This window comes from Apostichopus japonicus, chromosome 13 (assembly GCF_037975245.1).
Source record: "Apostichopus japonicus isolate 1M-3 chromosome 13, ASM3797524v1, whole genome shotgun sequence".
Taxonomy (NCBI): Eukaryota; Metazoa; Echinodermata; class Holothuroidea; order Aspidochirotida; family Stichopodidae; genus Apostichopus; species Apostichopus japonicus.
In genome coordinates this window covers 26,340,842-26,366,015 of record NC_092573.1, presented here as the reverse complement: position 1 = coordinate 26,366,015, position 25,174 = coordinate 26,340,842, and the positions used below count along the sequence as shown (strand labels likewise).

Sequence of the window (25,174 nt, the reverse complement as noted above, 5' to 3'; positions counted from 1 at the left end):
CTGTATGTTTCGAAGAATTGCATATATGCTTGTAGCACTGTTAATTCACCTACACATATGAAACTCATATTAGGCCTTTTTCATTACAATTTATTTGACCTCTGAGACACTTGCGATAGAAAGCTGCTACATGTATCTTCAACGATTTTGACTGTAGCTACATTTGTAAATTTTTGGTTAATTTAAGATCATAATTTAACATTGCATACAATACAATGTTTCCCATTGAAGAATAATGTATGGAATGAATGCTATCGTAATACATCAGACCTATATGTGTTAATATTTTGTCATATACAACTATAACTGACCGAAACTGACCGACTTATGATTCATAAGTATGTAACCTCTACCTATAGCTTACTAAAAAAATAACAATTAGACGTTTCCACTATCCAGGATATCCCCCCTCCACCACCCCTCCACCACCCCTGCACCACCCCGCCACCACCCCGACACCACCCCGCCACCACACCAACATTTCCACCAAAGTCCTTTCCAGACAATGAAGAGTTTGAGAGGAGGCAAGAAGACGATATCTCAGAATGAGAAAATGCTCTGAGGATATAGCAGTAATATCTTCTTGAAATATTAAACATAAATGACCCTCTCTATTTTCTGACATTTTGAGGTCTGGAGGAGGTAGGGGGGGGGGGGGGGTAGGAATAGTGCTGACCTTAATGTATTATTTGTTCCTTTGAACGACTGGGCCCTGAGGTTCGTTGTATTTTTGCTGGAATGGAGCTTAATTTGTCAATTATATTGTAAAATCTTCGAAATAGAGGGCAGAACCAAAACGAAGAACATTAATGTTACCTAACTGCATATATAGGGTTTATCCCCGGAGAGCCGGACACTATCAGTGTTGGTCGTGTGACTATGACCGGGTCGCATTGATGAGAAGCTGCAAATAGTTAACTTAGACAGCATCACATGCAACTAACTCATATGTTCACCTTCCGTATATTCGGTACATCCATCTAGAGTCTGCTTATGATTCTTTAATGCTATTTATATCTTGCTCATTCCATTCACAGTATACCGGGAAATCTATATGTTGTAATTGTATAACATCTCAGATGAATACATTCATGAGACGGCACAAGTCATGGAAGGGTTCGTAGTCGATATAAACATATCTCTCATATTTTATCATAGGTTATCATTAAATATGATCATCCTATGCCTGGTAATAAAAATTACCTGTAATATCTTAGGTTTTCCTCTTTCCCAACTACGTTTAGTTGTTCCAGTGTCCAGCGCTATAACTCTCAGGAACCTATTATCGTCTCCGTGCCAGTAACATGGTCAGTGTATGAGTCATTAAAGCGTTTGTATTCAGTTTGTACTCACTCCGGCATTTTGTCTTAAATCTGCTCATAGCTCTCAAGGGGAAAAAATCATATAAGTGAGGGCAGCCTACATCCATAACGTAGTGCTTTAATAAAGGGTATAAAGAGGGCGCTTTTATCTTCAGTTCCATATTTAAAAATAATAATAAACAAAACAATAATGAAAGAAAGAGAGATGAAATTGACAGAATGAATAGTTTAATGAAAAGTCTCAGTAGTTTTGACAATGACTCGGATTAATTCAACCTGTCAAGTACTTTGCATATAAATTATTACAAATCTTACTGTTATAATTACATTAGGCTTTCGTTGCTACTATATATCGAATGATGTTGCCAGTTAGCTCATCAACTTTTATTTATCAGCCAGAGACGTCGTTACTTGCATATTCTTGTAGTAAAGTTGCTTCACTAAACGTTGCTGCAGACAGACAAGTTAACGAAATCCTCGATCCTGACCACCCTGCAGCAACCGAATTCTTATCACGTTTTATGGAATTCACCTGCAAGTAGAAGCAATATTGCAAGTTGCTGTTGCATCGTGAATTTGTAAGTACTCAGTGGCATTAGCAGAAGCTCAGGTTAAAAAGAGAGGGAGGTGGAAGAAAAGGTTCTTTAGTACAACGATAACAGCCTACGGTTGCCTCCAATAGGAGGACCAACCCTTACAACAACATAAGTTAATGATTCTAATGAATGAAACCAAGGGAGTAGCGTGGTTCTGGGAGCATAATTATCTATCTTTTTAAATTATAACTGTATTCATGTTAAATGGTGTAAACATTAGCTAATTCCAAGAAAACTTGAATCGAAAACATTCAAATAACTTTTTTCAATTATTATTGCTATAGACCAAATGCGTGCAACTAAATTTTCATTCGGTTGTCGGCTTAAGTTCTCTTTTAGTCCAGTCTAAACTGATTATATACAAATTTCATGCAATACGGATGTAAAGACTCCACGTGATTCGTTGCACGCTGTCCTCCTTCCTGTTATAGTTGACACATTCCTCCTATATTCACTGTTTAAACGTCTAAATATTACAACACAAAGCGGCAGAATATTATCTCAGAATGCCCTTATTTTTTTTTCTTACCCGAAGTTTCGCTCCATTTGAGTTCGAGACGCACTCGTAAAATCAATCAAATTAAGTTCTAAAGTTAAAAAAAAAATAATGCACTGTGAGAAATTAGCTTGCATACGCAAGGATTTTACGAAGGATTTCGTACAATGCTCTAAATTAAAACGATATATTTTCAGAAACTATCCAACACGGGTATAATAACAGGATAAATTTAGCGTGATGACGTCATAAAGAATTCAGCTTACAACTAATTAGCCGAAGTAGCGAATTATTTCAATTCAAGTGTGTTCAACAGAATACAGTAAATATCAAGTCAGTATTCAAGAAAGAGGAAAGCTCGCATTGTTCCATGTACAGTCACAACGAACTTCAAACTGCAGAGTTGCGATACCATAGGCCAACAAAGAAAAATGAACATCTTGAATGATAATAATAATGTTTCTACAACTATTTCTTTTGACAAAGTATTCACCAATAAAACATGCTAAATATCTGGAATGTTCACTTAACCGTAAATAAATGGTGAAGTGGCTCCTCGCTCCCAGGAATACATGTTATGTTAATCCATAATTCGAGTTGTGATAACTCATAAACAAAATCCGTTCTTTTAATTTCATAGAAACAACAGAGCACACATGAATGACATCCAACACCAGTTGATCGACAATCCGGATGTTAAAGGCTTATTTCTCAAGAAAAACAACCGACGTATATATATATAGAAGTACAACCTGCACAGAGAACATTGGTTTTAACGGTCGACAACATATTGAAATTAATTGCGTACTTGATTTCGTCCTTTAAACTCAATATGAGTTGGTTAACGTTTAAATCGTGGGCAAGATTAAGGAAGCCGTCAATATACATCATATATAGTTTATGAAGCTCATTAAAGCATTCATAATTATTCAAATATGGAGAATATTTAGAACGTACACGGTATCCTTGCCCACAGACATGGTTTCACTATACATGTAACTTACTAGTGATCATATAATGTACTTCAATTTTAATTAAATGACTGCCCATCTTACACCCCTTGTGACACTGAACGGAAATTTGGTGGGTTCGTGTGTATTTTGTGGGGGTTTCATAGGGTAAGATTAAAGTATGGGTGGACTTGCCTGTTTGGGGTGGAGTCAGAGGGTAATGTGTGTGCGGATGTATGTGTACCTGTTAACATTAGGGTGTCACTAACTCTCCCTAAACCTTAAGGTTGCTTCCCAGTTGTATTCCTGGGCAAAACAAAAACCCCAAAATGTCCAAATTTGGGAGTACAACTGTGTCTCGAAATAAGAGAAAGTGAAATATTCATCAGCGACACGTTTAACCGATGTCAAATTGAGAAATGCTCACCGTCCCCACCCCTTAAGAGAACGTATACGATCTATTAGTTTCTGATGCAAACTATATAATCTGAAAGGAAGATTGCCTTTCCGGAAAATATGCGAATTTGGAAATTCTTAATTGAGCAAGCATAAATAAAATGAAGATAATGCAGGCTTGTTTGATTTGCTGCTGCTACTGCTACTGCTGCTGTTGTTGTTGTTGTTGCACTTGGTATTTAAAATTCTGCTAGTTTGTTCATAGAGATGGCAGACAACAGCAGGATCCAAGACGTCGTCTGAATTTTGTAATGCTCGTTGGTTGGAAAATTTCCGACAGAAGTGAAGGAGTAGCTCTTTCTGTGTCGAGAAAACAGGAATAAAATACTAAATATATATGAAATGGTAAGTAGGCATAGTTGGAAAATTTTAAAAGTGAATTAACATCCAGCAGGATGCGAACCCAGGCGGCACGCTTTATATGCGGACACCCTCACCAGCGGTTCGAACCCAGGCGGCACGCTTTATATGCGGACACCCTCACCAGCGGTTCGAATCCAGGCGGCACGCTTTATATGCGGACACCCTCACCAGCGGTTCGAACCCAGGCGGCACGCTTTATATGCGGACACCCTCACCAGCGGTTCGAACCCAGGCGGCACGCTTTATATGCGGACACCCTCACCATCGGTTCGAACCCAGGCGGCACGCTTTATATGCGGACACCCTCACCATCGGTTCGAACCCAGGCGGCACGCTTTATATGCGGACACCCTCACCAGCGGTTCGAATCCAGGCGGGACGCTTTATATGCGGACACCCTCACCAGCGGTTCGAAATCTGTAAGGAAGGTCGTCATTCCATTGTAGGTCTTGCCACCTGTATCAAACAATGATAGTTCTTTTTTTGGTGCCATTTTGCCTTGCTCTAGAGACCAATCATGATGCTTATCATCTTGAAATCATTTGTGAACCCTAAAGCCGGATCTCAAAGAGATCATACTTTGGACAGACTCTGTTAAATGAAGTGGAAGTTAACGACTTAGGCAAATGAATATATGTATATATATCTATATATATATATATATATATTTGAAATGGAAATGAGTTGGAAAATCCTGAACAGTAAAAAAACTCCCAGCCTCCACCGGCTATATATTGATATATATATATATATATATATATATATATATATATATATATATATATATATATATATATATATATATCGCTGCACACTGTCGCCTGAAGCCGCGAACAGTATACTTAATGTTCGTCCTTGAAATACTTTTCTGATGATGCTTTTAAACCCAATTATTCCAATTAAGACTGTAACTGATGTCAGCCGCTGCAACTGCTCGGCAGAAGCCACAGTCCTGGCTTTCAAACAACGTATTTAGTATTCTGTCTTGAAGAGTAGTCAAGGTGCATAGGGACCATTAAATGCTATATTTGGTATTAATTATTGACCTAGGTTTGCTTATGGAGGTCATTACTGTAACAGAAATCAAACTAATGTGCAGTAACAAACGACAGTAATGCACGCAATGCTTAAGAAGCTCAATAAGGAAATTTGATATCGAGGAATGGCCCCTCCTCCTCCTCCTCCTCCTCCTCCGCCACTCCAACCCCAAAAAATGTTACTGAACTAAATTAATGAACCTCTCAGAGTTGAAGTAACCAGATTAGAAGTAAAATGAAGCTAATAAATGAACGTTTAATTGTGTTTAATCTGTCCAGGGATTTCCTTACCCACGGTCTTCGGTTTTGTTCCTAGGTCTGTACCCGTGATTTCTCTTAGTAATGTTTCAATTTCATTGATGTCCCTGAAAGAAGAACAAATATCAGCTACGATCAATAATAAAATGATGATTTATTAAAAAAATTAAAGCTGTTAAATGTTTGCTACTTCTGTAACCCGGCTTAATATGACACCATTAAAAAATTGTATAATATTTGGCATAAATCATGCGTTTATCTTGCATTTACCATTACATTGAAGGCGGTGGATTATGATTCTTGTGTTTTCATGAACACACATATATATTTTGATGACGTTGCCTGAGCTAAGATATCCAATACAGTAATTAATGTTCAATTAAAACTAATATGTGACAGTATATTTATCGTGTTTATACATTTAACATATACGTATTAAAGCACATTATATATGTCTGATTTTGTTTTCATTTCATGTAGGACCAAAAAGCATGTTGGTTATTTTGGTTCGCCATGCGTCTACACGTATACTTTGCAGCTTCAACAGTAGTCGAGAAGAAATATATCCTAAGTTACAGTGGCCTCATTATACGTGCTGTACTGTACCCACAACTATTATACATACAGCAATGACAATACTGTTTTTGGAGCATATTCACACTTTTTTTTAACATGGTGCAGTCATCGATATTATTCACAAAAACATTACTGCAAACTGTTACTACAACGGATGGGAACTCATACCGTTGTTGCAAAAGAGTTGTCTGGGGTGGGAACTGTCCGGGTGGGAATTATCTGGGTGGGAATTGTCCGTGGGGTACTCGTCCAGGGGAGTTGTCTGGGGGCGGGGGTAAATGTCCGGGGGTAATTGTCCAGGGGGTAGTTGTACGCTCACCGTATAGTTGCACGCGTGAAAGAGAGTACTGTACTACAAACGACTTGGCCAAGACTAGCGCATGGCATGAACTTACTACCAAACTGAACTGTATCAAATGGAAAATAGATCAATTTGAAATACCCAAATTAACCAAACAAAGATACCCTATAAATAGAGTAGCTCGGAGTATAGGATTACTTCACCAGTGAGCATGGCAGCTCTCGGCTTGAATACCAATGTAGAAATGTACGAATAAATGGAATTAACAGTTTCTGCCATGTATACACGTTATTTCATGTTATTCACTACGTTACTGAGGTAATCATCAAGGGAGTTTTATAAATGCCTTTGATTTTTAGTGAGAGCATTGTTTGAAAGCTTACAAGACATAACATGCAAGAAAACAAGATATTACATTATTTGCAGAGAAACTCCTAGGGGAAATCTTGGCCTGTGCTGATTGCTGGTTGGTGATACAATGGAAGTAACGTATAAGAAACACACAGTCTAGCATATAATTGGAATACAGGTGCGTATCCAGGGGGGGCGTTGGGGGCGCGCGCCCCCCGGGTAAGGAAAAGAGGAGAGAAAAAAGAGAAGAAAAAAGGGAAAAGGAGGGGAAAAAAGAAAAGGATGAGAGGAAGGAAGGGAAAAGAAAAAGACAAAAGAGAGAAAAAGGAGAAAAGGAGGGAGTAGAAGATAGCCAAGACCTCGGGAAGAGAAAGATCCCTATTATATACACAGGGTAGCCAGTGACAGATCAAGGATTACGGAGGGGGTGTGCGCCTCACCCTACCCCTTACCCCGACAACTCCATTTTTGACGTTTCCGTTTTTCCTCTCTCACTAATGTACTTGAACTCGACCGAGTCGTCGGGGAACATAACGCATTTCGGGAACGGGGCGACCGCCCCCCCCCCCCCCGAGCAAATTTTCTTTATGACATCGCTAGTAATTTCAAAATAGACAATGCTTAGATGCAACTTACAAGGCCTGGGAAGTGTCATTTCCAGCGATCTGGGAGGCAATTTCGGCCAAAATTTTTCTTGTACGCATCGCGCCAACTCATAGTTTGCCTACAGGCTTCGCCCTCCCTTGGCAATTACTCGCTACACGCCTGTTCGAATTTGTAAAGCAAAGAGCAGATATAACATCATATCAATGAGCATTGAAATGCATGTTCCACGATGAACAGCCTCAAAAACTGTCAATGTGTGTAGTCAAAGGCGTAGGAGCCAGATTGGATTTGGGGGCTGTAATGACTTGCCCGAAAAAAAGCCAAAATTTTTCGCGCGCTGAGCGCATTCAACATGTCGATGCCAATATCATATAGGCAAGATCGGTCATTACATTGTATGGCATCGTGTACCGCACGGTCCGTGAAAGTTGCACAGTATACCGCCGGATGCTAATGTAAACAACCAAATGTCTTATGTAGATGGATTAACTGTGTCGGAATTTTCCAAAATTTCCTCATCAACATTCTTCATCATACTTTCCTCTACTCGTTCAATTTTGACCTGTCTGTTAGGGGTTCAAGGAGGTTTTTCTATATTGGTTGTCTATAGATTGAATTTTCTGCAACATTATGGGTATGTTTTCAAGTGATTTTATTCACGAGAAAAGTGAATTTTCAAATTCTCAACAAATAATGGGCTTAAAACCTTCAAAAGTGGGGCTTTCGGATATTGTGGGCCGTGACGTAGAATCACCTACAAAAGCAATCATCCATAGGACATGCAATCAGGTCGAACATGATGTGTGACTGGTGACAATCTTCAAAAAGGTTATGGATGGAAAAAAACTTTTGGGAAATACTTGGTTCTCAGGCAAAGTGTACATCTGGTTGGTCATTTTCAAGCCCGAGAAGTGCCATTTCCGGTGATCTGGGGGGTATCAAAACCAGAAATTTTCTTGTACGCTCCGCGCCAACCGATGGTGGCGCTCCGCTTAGATAGTAATTCGCGCCCCCCCCCCCGGGGTTAGAAAATCCTGGATACGCGCCTGGAATAAGACTTTTTATAGAAATGCTCTTCTCTGCCAAGCATATCTCCAGAATTAATAAACTATTTCTGATGAGGTTTACTTATTAATTTTTTGGTTAACCGTCCTATAAATATATATTGAGTTGTAACTGTGAGGCGATAAAGCCATACCTTCCGATACAGAGATTCAACGTCTTTATTCCTGACATGGAAGACTCACTCAATACTATCCTATTTCGTCATTTTGCCGTTGGCAAAAAGAAGTCAAGGAAAATAAGAGTAGATGATAGAAATGAAGCTAAAAGGTGAGAGTGTTACCGAAAAGCAGGTAACATCAACATGCCTTCATCTCGATCGAAACATAAACTAGGCTAGATAAATAACTGGTGCTTTTCCTATGGTTTTGGCAACCCGCTTTAGTATTCAGAGATACCAAAGTATTCCGCAAAACCTTCCTGATAAACGATTCACCCTCTAACCGTTTTCTCGCTTGATTTGATCAATTTTTTGGTCATCAATAAAAGCAACATTCCCGGGGACTATATCAGCGCATTTTTAGGTCATTGTAATGAGATTATAATATCACATGTTACGAAACCGACCGGAAAAAAGTGATTAAGATCTTTGCAATCAATCAGGAATGTTTGTCTTTGACTTCGGACCTGTCGTTATGATTTGATAAAATAACCGAGGAAGGAAGTTAAGCAGAAATGAGACGCGTCATATTTTGGGGGAAACAGACACTGCATGAATGATTTAAAGTAGCAAGATAGGCCAGCAATTTAAACCTAAGAAGTAGGTTGTTATATAAACTTTTTAACAAATTCTATCAAAGTTTAACACCAAACGCGAAGTTCACTCAACTTTTACAGAGAAACAACGGCGCTAGATGTGATGGAAATGCTTATAGCGTAACAGAAGAGGGATTTCCTAACAGAAAATAGAACTGCATTTGCCTGCAAATATGCAGTAGTGTAGTGCGCTTGCGTGGTGGGCTTACAAGCTTTTTACATCCACAAGACAACAGTGTATATTATTTTGTAATGATTTGGGATAATACTTCAATGTGCTTTTCGTCTAGGAACTGCATCAAGAAGCAACACCCATTGTTAAAAAATATTCCACAAGTTCCGCCATGTAGTAGCCTATACTGAGTGTCTGATCGGGGAAGAATTTGATTTCCCGAAATATCAGCTACACAATCATCATCGAATCAAATCCCATGCCGCAATTAAGTCGATCTCCCAAAGTTATGTCGACGATAACATTAAACATTACGTAACTAAATTTCACTGTGCATGTAAACAGGGTAGCCTTGATTGTGACATTGTAGTTTTCTCAGGTTGCAAATGCTGCCGTTGGTTGGTTCAATTCCCTTATATGTTGGTGTGTTCCATTCAGTAAGGTTTGTGTATGTAGCCTGTTCTATATTGCAACGCATGTTTGTACATTCGCTTTCCACGTTAAAAGGATAATTGCACGGTTTACAAGACCAGTAATGGAAAAGGTGTTACGTATAATGTTTATACCAAGTTCCGGATTCACATTCTTTTCAAGTTACTTAATGAAAACGTCTGGACTTGTTCTGAGAGTAACACATAGGCTGGTCCATGCCTTGTTTTTCTTATCGTCTTATCGTACATGAGGCGCCCGGGCACTGCAGCTGATGGAAGTCTTTCATGTTACTTGAGTCGGGTTTCGCGCCGTCTCTGTGTGATTGTAAACCTACCAGCGTCTTTGTAGACACTTTATTTAAAGTTAATATTTGAAAAACAGGGATATGATTCTTGAGTTTTTGACTAAATTAAAGTGAACAGAAAGCTGCTGCAGCCGGTGTTTGTTTGTTCATAAATTATTCATATTCATCGCGACGCCAAAAACGGAGTAAAATAGAAAGGAGGCGTTTTTTCTTCTTCTTCTTCTACATCAGCCAGAACAGAACTTTTCTTGTCTGCCAGTGTTTGCCATTATTTACTTTATTCACTTTTGTTCAGTCTTAGTGTTGGCGTGATGGGTGGCTGTGATTAACTCCATTGTGCCATAAACTCCATAAAACAAGCTACGGAAGTATCCCCCTGAACTGCATGCAAACGAATATGCGACGCCAAAATGGATGACAAGATAGAGAGTAGCCATTTTTCTTTCTTATTCTTCTCCATGTAAAAACTGATACCCTCCGAGTAGCGGCAAAGACTCTTATATATGAACTTACACAAGCTTCACGTGATGGTCAAGATTAGTCGTAATTATGAAACTAACCGTTTGACTAACATATTTATAAAATACCTTTCCCTCGGCGGCTTCTTTCACACAGTCACGTGCGTTGCTAGGTGAGCTCTAGCTTATAATAACTAGTTAAGTTCTTATATATTCTTCAAGCATGTGTATACTTTACCTCCCTAAGTGCATCACGCTTCAGTGATTAAGGTTAACCTTGTAGGTTGCTTAGATTATGTATGCAATGGAAAACTAGTATTCACGTAAATGTTCTTTGGCAGCAGACCAGTTGTTAAAATTAACTTAGCGTTCTTACCGTCAGATATTATCAGTGTAGTGTTAGTAAAACTATACAACCTCGTCTTATTCGTAGTTTTATATTCAGTTAGTAAACACCATTGAGAATGTGTATGCTGAAAATGAACATTAATCTGATAACCGATTGTCATGGCAACGAATATGAACAATTATCCAATATTCAGCAGCTTAAATGTAAAACTAGAATATGTGTACCGAAGCTGAAACCCTTGATGTGTTATAATTATGTGACATGTCGGTACATAATGGCTTTGGAGAGCAAAAATGCCGGTTGGAATTGCAGCAATTAAAGAGTGGGACAGCGCAGAATAATTTCGGTTTGAGGGAAAAGTCTGATATTGCAACCAACTTGTCGGTGTATATTTGTAAAAGAAGGCCATTACACGATGTACAACAACTAAGTGGATTTAGGACATTTCTTGACTCTGTTCGATGGAAAATTCCGATGCAATGCTTTAGATTTGGATTTGGTATTTCTGTTGTCAAGCAAAGCAAATATATGAAAGTTTTAGGGCCCACATTCAATGTTGATGACTGTGGTGTGCTGTAACAGTCATACATTAGCACATTATCAAGTGCTGCTATATATTAGTGTCGCCGGGTATACTTCCTGCTTGGTGACTAATTGACTTTCAGTTGTAGGAGTCTTCCTTACAGCAATGCGCCTGTTTATGCAAATTATATTATCACATTCCTTATTTAACATAAGTTGTGTTACCGAGACCAAATTATTCCCGTGGTTAAATTGTTTAGTACATTCTTCATGCTCTCTGATACACACACACATCACGTGTCATTACCATGGTGATGATGGCCCTGATTGTGTACAGGTCTACAAGACCATCCATGTCCTTTTCATGTTACTTTACAGTTATATTTGAAACATGACTGTTTCACAACTTTTTTTGTATCGATGGTATTAAAGATGTCAAAGATTCCACATCAGAGAGATATTTATAAATAAAAAAATGTATTAGCGATTCTAATCACATCAAAAGTCACGCAAAATGAACTAAATGTTTCAACTGATAAATGTGTATTATTACGCATTTTAAACACTGCGGTAAGTTGGCATTCAACGAGCTTGTAATAATTAACGATGCTGCGTAAGCGCCCTAGAAATTAAAGTTCGTTTTTCTGATCATATTCTTCATCTGTCTTTCATTCATCATTTTTCTAGTAAATAATTTTATTCTATATTTTGTCATCAATGCTGGCTTGTGAAAATTTCCGATAGCCGTGTTCAATTACGTGTCCACAGTTAACGCCAGGCAGTGTGAATTGATGTGTCTGAAAACCGATTGACCAAGTAATATGTATTATAATATACAGTAAAGAATTTCAAATTTTACCTTATCGTTTATGTCGCATAGAATTTCTCGTCGCCATATTTTCGTCTGTTGTATTTTCGATCAAATAAACATACAGGCTATGTAAGTATTTTTAATGCAAACAAGTGCGAAAGTTCAAGTTAAAATTTGCGAAAGAAAGGTAGATTTATGGTAACATATTTTATGAGTAATAATGTAATGAAGTAGTTTCCCGCGATTTTAGGTATAATTAATGCTGTTATCCACCAGACATGTTCCTTTACTTATTAATGATGAGTTTAGAAGTCTGTACAGCTTACTAGTATTGGACATGTACCGGCTAACATCAAAGTTGTACTACTAACATGTGTATAGGGCCGAGGAGCATATAAAGCTTCAGTCTAGGTCAAAAGATATATGTGAGGTTCCAGTGCATTGAAGTGCATTCAGTTTTTATTAAATATTTGGACAGGTCATTGCTATATACCGTAGTGCCGTGGTGTGCGCTTTGTAAGGGAAGAGGAGGAGGGGGGGAGGACTTCAGTCGGTGGATATTTCTTGTCACTTAGCCTGGAAGAATTAGACCACACCACAACCTCACACAAAGTATTTATTTGTATACAATTTAATTGCGTGTAGGAGTAATTATATAGGCTTGACCTACCGTAATATATAGGACTACTTATATAGGTTAGACCTACCGTAATATAGTATAAATATGCTCCAGAATGCAGCAATTGACGCCTAAATATTTCGGTTGGAGAATGCCCCAGGGCAGCACCTCCTCCTTTAAAAGAGCTTGATTCGCCTCTCACACTTCCATCAGGGTTCAGGCCCCTACCTTTTGTCAGTCTTGGAAATTTTTGAGTTTCCCACCCCTTCCCTCCCCCTGGCCCCTCCCCTCTCCACGCCAATGGAATCATGTGCACGCCACTGCCGTAGTGTGTAGTGTGTACATATATATGTTTTATAAATTGCAACTGCAGAATTACCTGTCCCATCACCCATACTGAGTGTGGTTCTTTTATTTCTACAAAATCCCTGACATCATGTAAGAGAAATCACTTCTCTCGGTGACTTTACGATATGCATACATTGTCCACTTGTAACAGCTTGTTGCCTATGGCTACTTACAAAGAGTAATCTGTACATGACCGTCCATACACTCTTGATTTTCATAACATAACGGTTAATCAAACTTTGTATTCACAGAAGAACAGAGACAAGAATACAACCATGGCTCTCGGGTGACTAGAGAACAGTATAAATTATAGTTCTTGACCCACATGTGTAGTGTTTGAATCTAGGATAGCCTTAGGCCTTACAAATGAATGCGTATTATATCGATAGGATGTAATTGACCATCTAATGCCACATAGTTAATGTGTTAGTAAGAAAGACGAAGAAGAAACACACAACAGCTAAAGCATCGATCACAGACGAATTACCGATCCTGTTATCCTGAATATGTTAGAACTATCTTCAAATTGTAACAAAATCGAAGAACCAAAGGAAACATATCTATGATTAGGGTATAGAGCAACGGACAAGTCATGTTAATAGCGCTAATAGAATAATTCCTTGTTCTATATGTCAGGTTTACAGTGTATGTTCCTAGTTATTTTTCAAGACGATCTGAATGCAAAAACATGGCTGATAGCAAGTTGGGGCGGACGTTTACTTGCAGGAAGATACAGGGGCGTATCCAGGATTTTCCAATAGGGGGGGCGCCAGGCATGAATGATCGCCGTCCTGGGGGATGGGTCTAAGGGGAGGGGTGTACAATTTTTTCTTTCAAAGAAGGGCTGAAATGCAAAATGGTGTCATATGCATGGGCGGCGATCCGTACTTCCGAGTGGGGGGGGGGATATGACCTTGTTGACTATCTAAGCGTAGCGCCACCATGGGTTGGCGCGAAGCGTACAAGAAAATTTTGGGATTAACAAACCCTCTAGATGGCCGGAAACGGCACTTCCCGAGGTTTCCAAGCGGCATATACCCAACTTTAAAATAGGGATGTCATGTCCGAAATATCTCATAATCAGGATCCAAAATACTTTTTTTTTTAATTTCGGGTGTTATTTTGGGAAAATTGCCCCTGTCAATCTTGTTTCAGGCGCAACGTTAGAATGTTCGAGAGCTCTGTTATATTATTCGATGAAGAAAATGGCCTCATGCAGGCTATTATAGGCCTATACACATGCAATACACAATTACACATAGTTACATTCCTAGGTACCGATTGCTAGGGCATCCAGGTGAAACGTGTATTAAGCATTACCCTGGTTACATGCTGTTCGAGGGAACATGTACGTGTGTAGGCCTACTATAGGGCCTATATGAATACTATGAGGATGCATATATGCACTATATCAATACCGTGGGCGCAATAATACATTTTGTTGTTATAGGGCCAATGAAGCCTACAGTCAACTATTTTTGCTTTATAAAGACGCTTTGTTTGAAAAGATCGCACTGCGTTTATGGTAGGCGAGAAATGAAGCTAAAAAAGAGCCGTACATTAACGAAGATGCATAAATGTAGGCATGAAAATATTCTTATCCCTGGCATTTGGTGGGGGGGGGGGATATGGTGCATTACATCCCCTCCACCCATTTTCATGGGGGGATATATCCCCCCTCCACCCAGGATTGCCGCCCATGGCCATATGTGATCCATTTTTCGACCTTAATAATAAGCAACATTTCCAGTAAATATGGACACAAAATGCACAATTTAGTATGGCTGGCATGTCATTTAGTGTTTATAGTGATAATACAAACACAATTACCATCTATGTTTCTAAAACTATTATGCCGCCGAACTTCGCCAGAACCTTTTTTTGGCAAACAAAAAATAAAGCATACGGGAGGGGGGGGGGGGTTGAGCGATCACCGACATCTCACATAAAGGTCGTCATCAATTTTTTTTTTTTTTTTTTTTTTTGCTAAACTTTTTTTTTTTTTTTGGTGACGGCCAATAGGGGGGGCGCGCGCCTGTTGCGCCCCCCCCTGGATACGCCCCTGAGATATATAGTACATTGAATATGCCCGTGTGCAAGAGATCAAGCTAAATATCAAGAAACCTCCTGTCAAATCTGAACATGCATATTTAACTCATTTCTAAACAAATTTCCCTTTTACTAATTTTAGAGGCTTATAACATGCATTTGTGTAAGGATTTAGCCTATTTCTTCAGAACACGTGGCTCTACTTTTGTACTCATTATTACCTTTCTAATTTATAAATTTGATGTCTGCAGCGAATTTGTTATTCTTATTGTAATGGTTACCATGTACTGAATACAGCTTAATGTTGAAGTTCATATTATCGCCATGGCTATAGGCCTAACTATGACTATAAAGTATTGTAATGGCTTTGGCTATACTGGTATTATCAATGTAAAGGTTACTGTATGGGTATAGCCCGAATGATTATAGGCTGAGTTAACTGTCATGTGCAGGGATCTTCTGGGATATGGTAAAGCCTATAGGGAGGTGCAGCGGTGACAAAAACCTCAAAATTTGTGTAAGGGTTCAGTAGTGTACAGTTCACTGTATGTGGGTACAATCTAATCAGTCCTTTACATTGTTTGAAAGATTGTTACGCTCCTGACATAGATGGTATTAAGGTCCTATAGGAGTTAACTGGCATTATGGTCCTATATGTGAGTTAAATGGCGTTAGGGTCCTACAGGAGTTAAATGGCATCAGGGTCATATAGGAGTTACCTGGCATTAGGGTCCTATAGGAGGTAACTGTCATTAGGGTCATATAGGAATTAATTGGCTTAGGGTCCTATAGCAGTTAAATGGCATTAGGGTCCTACAGAAGTTAAATGGCAGTAGGTCCCTATAGGAGTTAAATGGCGTTAGGGTCCTGTAGGTGGCATTACGATCCTACAGGTGTTAAATGACAGTAGGGTCCTATAGGAGTTAAATAGCGTTAGGGTCCTATAGGAGTTAAATGGCGTTAGGGTCCTATAGGAGTTCTCTTCGGCATAATTGACCGTATCTGCCTTCTAAGGTAGACATCAAATATATATCAATACAAAGAAATAGATTAATGCGAAAGGCTTCTAGCTCATGCAGGTTATTAACAGCTTTCTCACATCAATACATATTTTGTTCTTTTTGAAGATAAATATTAAAACTAAGTATGGCTTGCAAACAGCTCAATGTCAGATGTCTTTCTATGCCTATCCTATATTTTACGTACGAGAGTCAGGGCATTAATTTGAGTATTTGATGCGAACGATCGCACTATTGAGTAACACAGATGAATGAAGTGGAGAAAGTATAAGTTATGTGCAGGTTTGATTAGTTATGAAACATATCAGGTTCTATTTCGGGACGAGAAGTCCCCAGGAACAGAGATATAAATATTTAACGTTTGTGTAAATCAACGGAAGGAAGAGTAAATCTGAGGGCTTCTCTTGGATTATCGGATTATCGGATATTATCTGCCATTTACGCCTACTTAAATGTTGTGAAATGATCCTATAGTTAATTTGCCCCCCCCCCCCCCAATAAATTATTTTGTTGGGTGTAGCTCAACGCCTAAATGGTTTGAAAAATCCGCTGCAGTTGTTACGTTCTTAGTTTACATATGATGAATATGTCCCTGGCATGGGCGGCGATCCGTACTTCCGAGTGGGGGGGATATGACCTTGTTGACTATCTTAGCGTAGCGCCACCATGGGTTGGCGCGAAGCGTACAAGAAAATTTTGGGATTTACAAACCCTCTAGATGGCCGGAAACGGCACTTCCCGAGGTTTCCAAGCGGCATATACCCAACTTTAAAATAGGGATATCATGTCCGAAATATCTCATAATCAGGATCCAAAATACTTTTTATTTAATTTCGGGTGTTATTTTGGGAAAATTGCCCCTGTAAATCTCGTTTCAGGCGCTACGTTAGAATGTTCGAGAGCTCTTTTATATTATTCGATGAAGGAAATGGCCTCATGCAGGCTATTATAGGCCTATACACATGCAATACACAATTACACATAGTTACATTCCTAGGTACCGATTGCTAGGGCATCCAGGTGAAACGTGTATTAAACATTACCCTGGTAACATGAGATTCTCAGCTGTTCGAGGGAACATGTACGTGTGTAGGCCTACTATAGGGCCTATATGAATACTATGCGGGTGCATATATGTACTATATGAATACCGTGGGCGCAAATACATGTTGTTTTTATAGGGCCAATGAAGCCTACAGTAAACTCTCTCTCTTTCTTTATAAAGACGGTTTATTTGAAAAGATCGCACTGCGTTTATGGTAGGCGAGAAATGAAGCTAAAAAAGAGCCGTACATTCACGATGATGCATAAATGTAGGCATGAAAATATTCTTATCCCTGGCATTTGGTGGGGGGGATATGGTGTATTACATCCCCTCCACCCATTTTCATGGGGGGATATATCCCCCCTTCCCCCCCCCCCCCAGGATCGCCGCCCATGGTCCCTGGCAGATTGTGGAAGATTTATTACAAAGCTCTGTGATGGTTGATTATGTCCACGAAAGTTTCGTAACTCACCACGAATATTGGTGGTTATGTTGGAGTAATTGTTGTGATGCATATGGCGGTAGTTTGTAGATATGTTTGCGAGAGTGTTGTAAAGCATCAGGAGGGGATGTAAAGTGTTTTTAAGCCCCCCCCCCCCGAGTAAACTCATGTAGTAAACCATTCCCCTAAACCTGACAGAGGATTTTTGATATGATTAAAAGCTTCAGCCCTCTTTGCTTCTGTTTATCCCAAATTTCGTATGAGCAATGTATACTGAGTTTGCAGCTTTCCTTCCCACCGTTTCCATTCCAATACATTAACCCAATTCCACGAGAAAGTGTTAGCATAACACCTTACAATCATATAAAGAAATGTGTGCTTTCATTTAGAAAGTTATTGATTAAAGATAAACAAGCACCTGCTGGTTGGTTATATGCTTCAATAGTTTGATTGGATGGATTGTACATAGTTTTTAAAATTAATCAAAGGTTTGAAAGAGACAAAGACTGCTGTGAGTCTGTTTCATTTAAATATAAACACATGTGTATTCACAGGGAGGTTCTATCATCGTTTGTCTCGAATCATCCCTTTGTTACGGTGTTACCATATCTAACTATGAAAGCTCCAGGACTCTCCCCTTTCAGAAATTTGGGTAAAACGGAGGGTTTTTAGATGCAAAATGGTACTATATATGTCTGAGTAGGAAAGGGAAATTAAAGAATTTTCGACTGCTCAGGTTATACCGCACTTATTTTATATATTATTATGTAGGCCAACTGTACGCTCTTTTGTGTATAGTATTCTGCCCACTTGTGGAGGGGGTGGGGTCGGTATAGTTGCGACAATGGTTCTTGTGCGAATATTGTATTCATTCATTTTTCAATGGTAGTATTAAACAAGTTTAACACAATTGGGATATTCTAAATTGTAAAATTTTACTGCACTATAACTTGCCAATGCTAATGCCAGGCTATACTGTCCTCTTGTAACATGCTTCAAAGCACTCAAAGTGACAGTATGAACAGTTCCGAACCATTATCTAATATAAACAGGACATAAACACTGTCCATACTGTTCATGCTATACTGTCCTCTTGTAACATGCTTCAAAGCACTCAAAGTGACAGTATGAACAGTTCCGAACCTCTATTTAATATAAACAGGACATAAACACTGTCCATACTGTTCATGCTATACTGTCCTCTTGTGTCATGCTTCAAATCACTGTTAGTGACAGTATGAACAGTTCCGAACCTCTATTTAATATAAACAGGACATAAACACTGTCCATACTGTTCATGCTATACTGTCCTCTTGTGTCATGCTTCAAATCACTGTTAGTGACAGTATGAACAGTTCCGAACCGTTATCTAATATAAACAGGACATAAACACTGTCCATACTGTTCATGCTATACTGTCCTCTTGTAACATGCTTCAAAGCACTCAAAGTGACAGTATGAACAGTTCCGAATCTCTATCTAATATAAACAGGACATAAACACTGTCCATACTGTTCATGCTATACTGTTCTCTTGTAACATGCTTCAAAGCACTCAAAGTGACAGTATGAACAGTTCCGAACCTCTATCTAATATAAACAGGACATAAACACTGTCCATACTGTTCATGCTATACTGTCCTCTTGTAACATGCTTCAAAGCACTCAAAGTGACAGTATGAACAGTTCCGAACCATTATCTAATATAAACAGGACATAAACACTGTCCATACTGTTCATGCTATACTGTCCTCTTGTGTCATGCTTCAAATCACTGTTAGTGACAGTATGAACAGTTCCGAACCTCTATTTAATATAAACAGGACATAAACACTGTCCATACTGTTCATGCTATACTGTCCTCTTGTGTAATGCTTCAAAGCACTCATATTGACAGTATGAACAGTTCCGAACCAGTATCTAATATAAACAGGACATCACACTGTTCATACTGTCATTACTTGTGTACAGCTTTTAGAACATTGTATCGACTGAGTGACAATAAACAGTTGTGTAATGAAAAATATTTTTCCTCGGTAGCTTGCATACTTGGTGAATTTCACGTAGAGCAGCTCTATATACGATGAAGTTTGCGCAGTATTCATGGAAGTATTTAGTTTAGTTTAATGGGTTTCATACAAATGAAAACAAAATCTAAATCTGCAGGCATTTGACATTATTATTATAATTTGTTTTACGCAATGAGAAATATGATTATGGAATTAATTTGAAACGGAAATAATCAAAGGGTCAAATACGTTTCGACAAGTGGTTCTCTTACGTCAGCAATATGTTTGTGATGGTCGTTGTATGACATATCAGCTTGATAAAGCCAAACAGAATGTCAAAGATGGCTTGACTTAAGGCGAGTCGCTGCATCCGACGTGACCATGAATTAAAGGCAATAACTACAGAAGTACTATCAGCTTACAATAAGCATGGTCACGTTGACATGCTCTGAGGCTTTGCACAGATCAAACCTTGAAGGAAACTTTAAAGAGAAAAAGAATAATGCGATCCTTGGCATGGTCATTTGTATACCACGGACTTGTTCTTGAAACGTTGATTCTATTTTATCATTCCTCACGTACGTTTAGAATTAATTCTAGTTAAGTTTGATCAGGAGAACACTTCGAATGTTATTTTGGAAACTGACAGTACTCTGTGGGCTACGTAACTAATATTTACGCATTTTACGCAGGGAAGCGATTTCTAACACTGGTTTGCTGTGATTGAGAAATCCAGTAAAAGTTAAGAAGTCCTACCATGTTTTATTCATTGAGAATTAATTGTGTATGCCGAGATATAGGTTTTAATCTAAACACGTATGGTTACATATTTAGAGATAGATATGAGCAAATTTACGCTGATGAAATTTAAAAATCTCGAATAGAAGGAAGAAAGCCAAGATGCATATTTAGTCATTGACACACTTAGTATGAACACATAATCGGCAGTACACAAAATTGTCACGTTTTGCATATTATTAGCAGCAAGTTACTAGTCCTGTCCTAATGCGGACCTACATATCATGAAACAAGTTTGCACCAATCATAGACGCAAACCATGGTCCTATTTCAGCTCACTGTCACACATTACAACATGATTCAAAGCCAGTTTGCTGCTGTCACCTTTTAAGCGGTAAGCGTATAGAGAATGTTTTGGAATTGTTTTGAAGACCGTTTTTAGCCATCACTACCAGTCTGAATATCACCCAGTTCCCCTCCCCGCTCTCCCGCCACACCACTCTCACCCACCCTTCCGGTTTCCGAACATTGTTTTGTCTTCTGCGCATGCATCTTCATGCTAATGTATCTACTAACAGTTTATTGTGCATTCTACTCAGTATCGCGTCAAATTTAAATATTGGTCTTAGTATTGTGATTATAAAAGTCACTGCTTTGCATCATATGGTACACACAATTGACTTAAATGCAACTTGCAATAAACGTTACCATTAACTCGAAACTTCGATCTGCCCAGTCAACAAATCTAATTAGCTATATATTGTACAGCACCGAATACCAACTCATTTGGCTCTACTTGCACAATAATTTGTAGACTAATGTATAAATGTTAATTCAATTTATCCCCCATATTCTATTTTTACAAAGTATGGCGTGAGCTGTTGGTGAATGTTAGCAAATAATGGACTGTTACTAGGCAACAATTCGAATGAAGGGTGCAGAAATTTCGCTTAATTCAAATTCTATTGAATGAAGTCTAAAGCTACATGTACTCTGGTATGCCATCGGAATATACATGATATAGGTAACTTTTATATACATATGAGGGAGTTCTATTTACTGCAAATTGATTCCATGTTGTAACAGTATTATAGGTTACTGCGATTATGTAGAAATATAGACGTACACGCGGTTATTTGCAGAATAGCACAGCAAACATATTATCCAACATTGTAGTCAGAATTGTCAAATATCGATGGTTATTATAGCTAAAATAAAATAGTACTTTATATTGCTAGTATTTTTGTAAGGTAAAAACCAAACATAATTCATTAAGTTGGTTATAATGAAGTGATGAAATTCTACCAGTATGTTAATTCCAGTATTTAAACTAAAGGATTTATAATACTTGTCAAATCATTGTATTTAATGAAAATTATTCACCATTCCTCAGTGTGATAAGTATTGTATACTGATTTTAGTTATATAGATTTTTATTACTTTTTTCTGAATTAACAGACAGATAATAATCGGCCTCTAAGTCAGCTAACAATAACTATACGTTACTGTTAAATAACCATTACCATGCAGTACTATTCAGTATATACAGTGTTGCTGTATTGAGAGTAGCTACAACAGAACTATTTTACTTTCGTAGAATAGCATTTTGGTTTTCATTGTTTCGGAGCAATAGTATGTTTCTCTTCAATGTTTTTATTCAATTAGCATATCACCTGCACAGTGGCATATATGCACTAACACAAACAAAAATTCACAAAGTGTACAGATGTGCTTGGAAGACATCACTATACACCATTATTGAAACAACTTTGGACTCCGTATCAAGTGCGTCCCAATGTACTTTATTCCAACACTCATCAATCTGGGGTGGGAGTGGGAGTCGAGGTGTAAAAACTGAAGAAGTCGTGTCTGGGAACTATCAATTTGTAAATCTGTGATGTGTCAGTGCAGATAGGATCTGAAACATTTGACTCTCTCTTAAGTTACTCACTCATGTTTTTCAAGGTAGAAATGTTAACAGCGTTGAAACCAATGTCATCATTGGATCGTGTTAAAAATGAGAGAAAGTAATATTGTAATAAATAAATAAAAACATAAATAAATTAAGCATATGTGGGTAGATGATTTCATTGTTAAAGGATTGGTTCAGTTGTCATACATGTTTATGTTATGAAAGACGACAATAAAAGAAACACAATGGTGAAAAAACTGTTTAAATATCTTTTTTCGGTTAAAGAGATATTCAAGTGTAAAGTTTTATCAGATTGTGTAGAAACTGCTGAAATCTGACTAGCTGTGATGTCACATCCTCACATTCCTGAAAGTCTTTGTTTTTTTCTCTAAATATGTTGTGAGATTTCATGACTTTCAACCAAAAGATATGTCAGGAGATCTCATATTTGTCGAAGGAAGTATTTGAGATTAAACATCTGAAGAATTTTTTATTATATTATTTTCAAATGTGTTAAAAAATGTAAATAATTTTTAAAGAAATATATTCACAAATGTTAAGGAAGTGAGGATGTAACGTCACACCCTCACAGTAAGTCTTTCTACACAAGTCGTTTCCAAAGAAATTTTGATGTCTACAAATTGTCATATCTCCTTACCAGAGCATGTTATCATGGTAGTTTCTTCACTGTTCTTTTTGTCTTTTTGTGCTCTTTCATACAAAATAGACATGTCAACACCTGAACCAATCCTTTAAAGGAAGGCTCCATGCCTTCTGTGTGTATAGAGATACTTAAATCTCCAAATGGTATCAGATTTCTTAGCTATATGGGAGTTTGTCATGACAGTTATCTATATCACATAGACCAATAATGACCATTGGATTTGTATTATCTCCTTTAAGTTATGCTCCTTTAAGTTATGCTCCTTTAAGTTATGCTTCTAGTACCGCACGGTTTGAAGACAAAATGGAAATATATTAAGAATATATCAGTAACCATATTTATATGATATGAACAAGTGTGATGAAGAAAGCTATCACACTGTTGAAAATACTAGATTGGTATTTGCATGCGATTAATAATGAAGAAGTGGCTGGATGACAAATATAAGAGTGGACAACCAATTTAACATACGTTATCCCCCACCCCTTTCCTCAGATGAAAGGAAAGAAAGATAATAAAAATAATATTTTCTGGCTATTCTGATTCGAATAAAATCAATCTGATGTATAATCTTACTTGATCATGCCTTCAACGTCTTGTCTATATGAGGGTGATGACGTTAAGATTACGTCAGTACTTCCACCAGCGTCTTCTAGCCAATCAGAGTTCTGCTTCCTTGTTGAAGACCGCCTTGATGAAGGCTTTGGTTGGTTATTATTGCTAAATTTTCTTGATAGTTCAATGTTAGATGCATTGCGATCAGACTCCGTTAATATTACACCCGGAAGTGCAGAGAAATCCAGTTCTGCGAACAAGGAGAAACACTAACTTGTTGTATTTGCCGAATACTCATATTATAGAACTCAGTGTCTCGTGAATAATATTAACATTGTTTATTGTACATTGCAGAAGTAGCCATCGGTATCACTTTTATCGTGTTTATAATTAAATGCGCAATGCGACTTTAAAAGAGTAAAAAGTTCAACTACGTTAAAGTCTTACTTTGTCTTCTTTCCTTTTAGCTCATCCCGAACCATGGGCGTCAATCCTGGGGGGACGGGGGACACGCCCCCCACATTTCGATGGGTGGGGGACACATTATCAAATGTCCCCCCCCCCCACACACATACATTTGGAAAAAGAGTAGTGTCGTGGCTCTATTTGGTTACGGCTACACATCTCAGGATTCATATCATCGAATATCAATCAATGTTGCTGAATGAAGAATTCCACCCAGATCTCGTGAGTTGGTACCCTGAGCTCTCCGACAAACTTAAGCTTAGTCTGCCTTTATTTCGAGGCCAGTTCCAGTCGCCGTCGGTTGAAGGGTATAGACAAATATTCATGTCGATGAATCCAGCCGTACGGGCTATGTTTGGTGATGTCGAAGCTCTCTTGCGGTTAGTTGCTCCTCGTCTCCCCGCCAGTTCGACGGAAGCCGTGAGATCTTTTAGTTCTTTGAGGCGTTTGAAGACATGGCTACGGAGCACCATGACTCAACAGAGGCTGAACCATGTGATGGTGTGCCATATTCACCGCGAACGTCTAGCCCAGTTGAAGCCTGAGGAGTTAGCAGAGAAGTTCGTTGGTTCCTCGGATTACAGACGCCGTATCTTCGGGCGATTCCGTAGAAAACTAGTGCGCTCTGTCATTATCATAAGAGACAGCACTTCATAGCTAGAGCCAAAGCCTGTACATATTTGTTGTTTAGTTGTAGATGGTGTTTCAAAGACGGTGCCCGTTACCTAATATTGGGGAAATGAAATAGGGAGCATCTTCCGTGGCAGCGGATTCCATGTTACCTTGTTGTTGAGTGATACCGGAGTTTACTTCACAGTGAGAACATTGGGTACACACAGGGGCGTTGTTAGAGGGGGGGGGGGGGGTGTCTCACCCCGCAAACTTGGTGAAACTGACGATAGTTGGAAAATTGGAGTGCGACAGTCGGAATTTCCGACTGTCGCACTCTAGTTTATCTAGGCCTATTCATTTATTCCTGTGATTGTGCATGACTTAAAAATTGAAATATTTCGGTCAAAATTGACCTTTAACCAGTCATATTTACCACGTTTTCCTTGCCACTTTGAGAAATTGTATCTCGCGATTCTTATACTCCACCGTACAAAACTTCGTATGAATTTGAATACTCCAA

At 38.5% G+C, this 25,174-nt stretch overlaps 1 protein-coding gene across 3 annotated transcripts in view; it reads right to left on the bottom strand.

Annotated features, from left to right (window-relative positions):
* Window positions 1–1,540: 1,540 nt before the first annotated feature.
* The window catches only part of LOC139978897 (regulator of G-protein signaling 7-binding protein A-like), a 44,952-nt gene continuing 21,318 nt past the window's right edge, over window positions 1,541–25,174 (bottom strand). For 2 of the 3 annotated variants that reach the window (XM_071989458.1, XM_071989460.1), the window contains exons 4-6: window positions 23,599–23,827; window positions 5,512–5,585; window positions 1,541–4,120 (exon numbers count right to left, since the gene is read on the bottom strand). In XM_071989458.1, the coding sequence (XP_071845559.1) occupies window positions 4,020–4,120; window positions 5,512–5,585; window positions 23,599–23,827 (404 nt within the window). In that variant the 3' untranslated portion in view covers window positions 1,541–4,019. The remainder of the gene's footprint in view (window positions 4,121–5,511; window positions 5,586–23,598; window positions 23,828–25,174) is intronic. The other variant, XR_011797042.1, reaches the window with a different exon arrangement.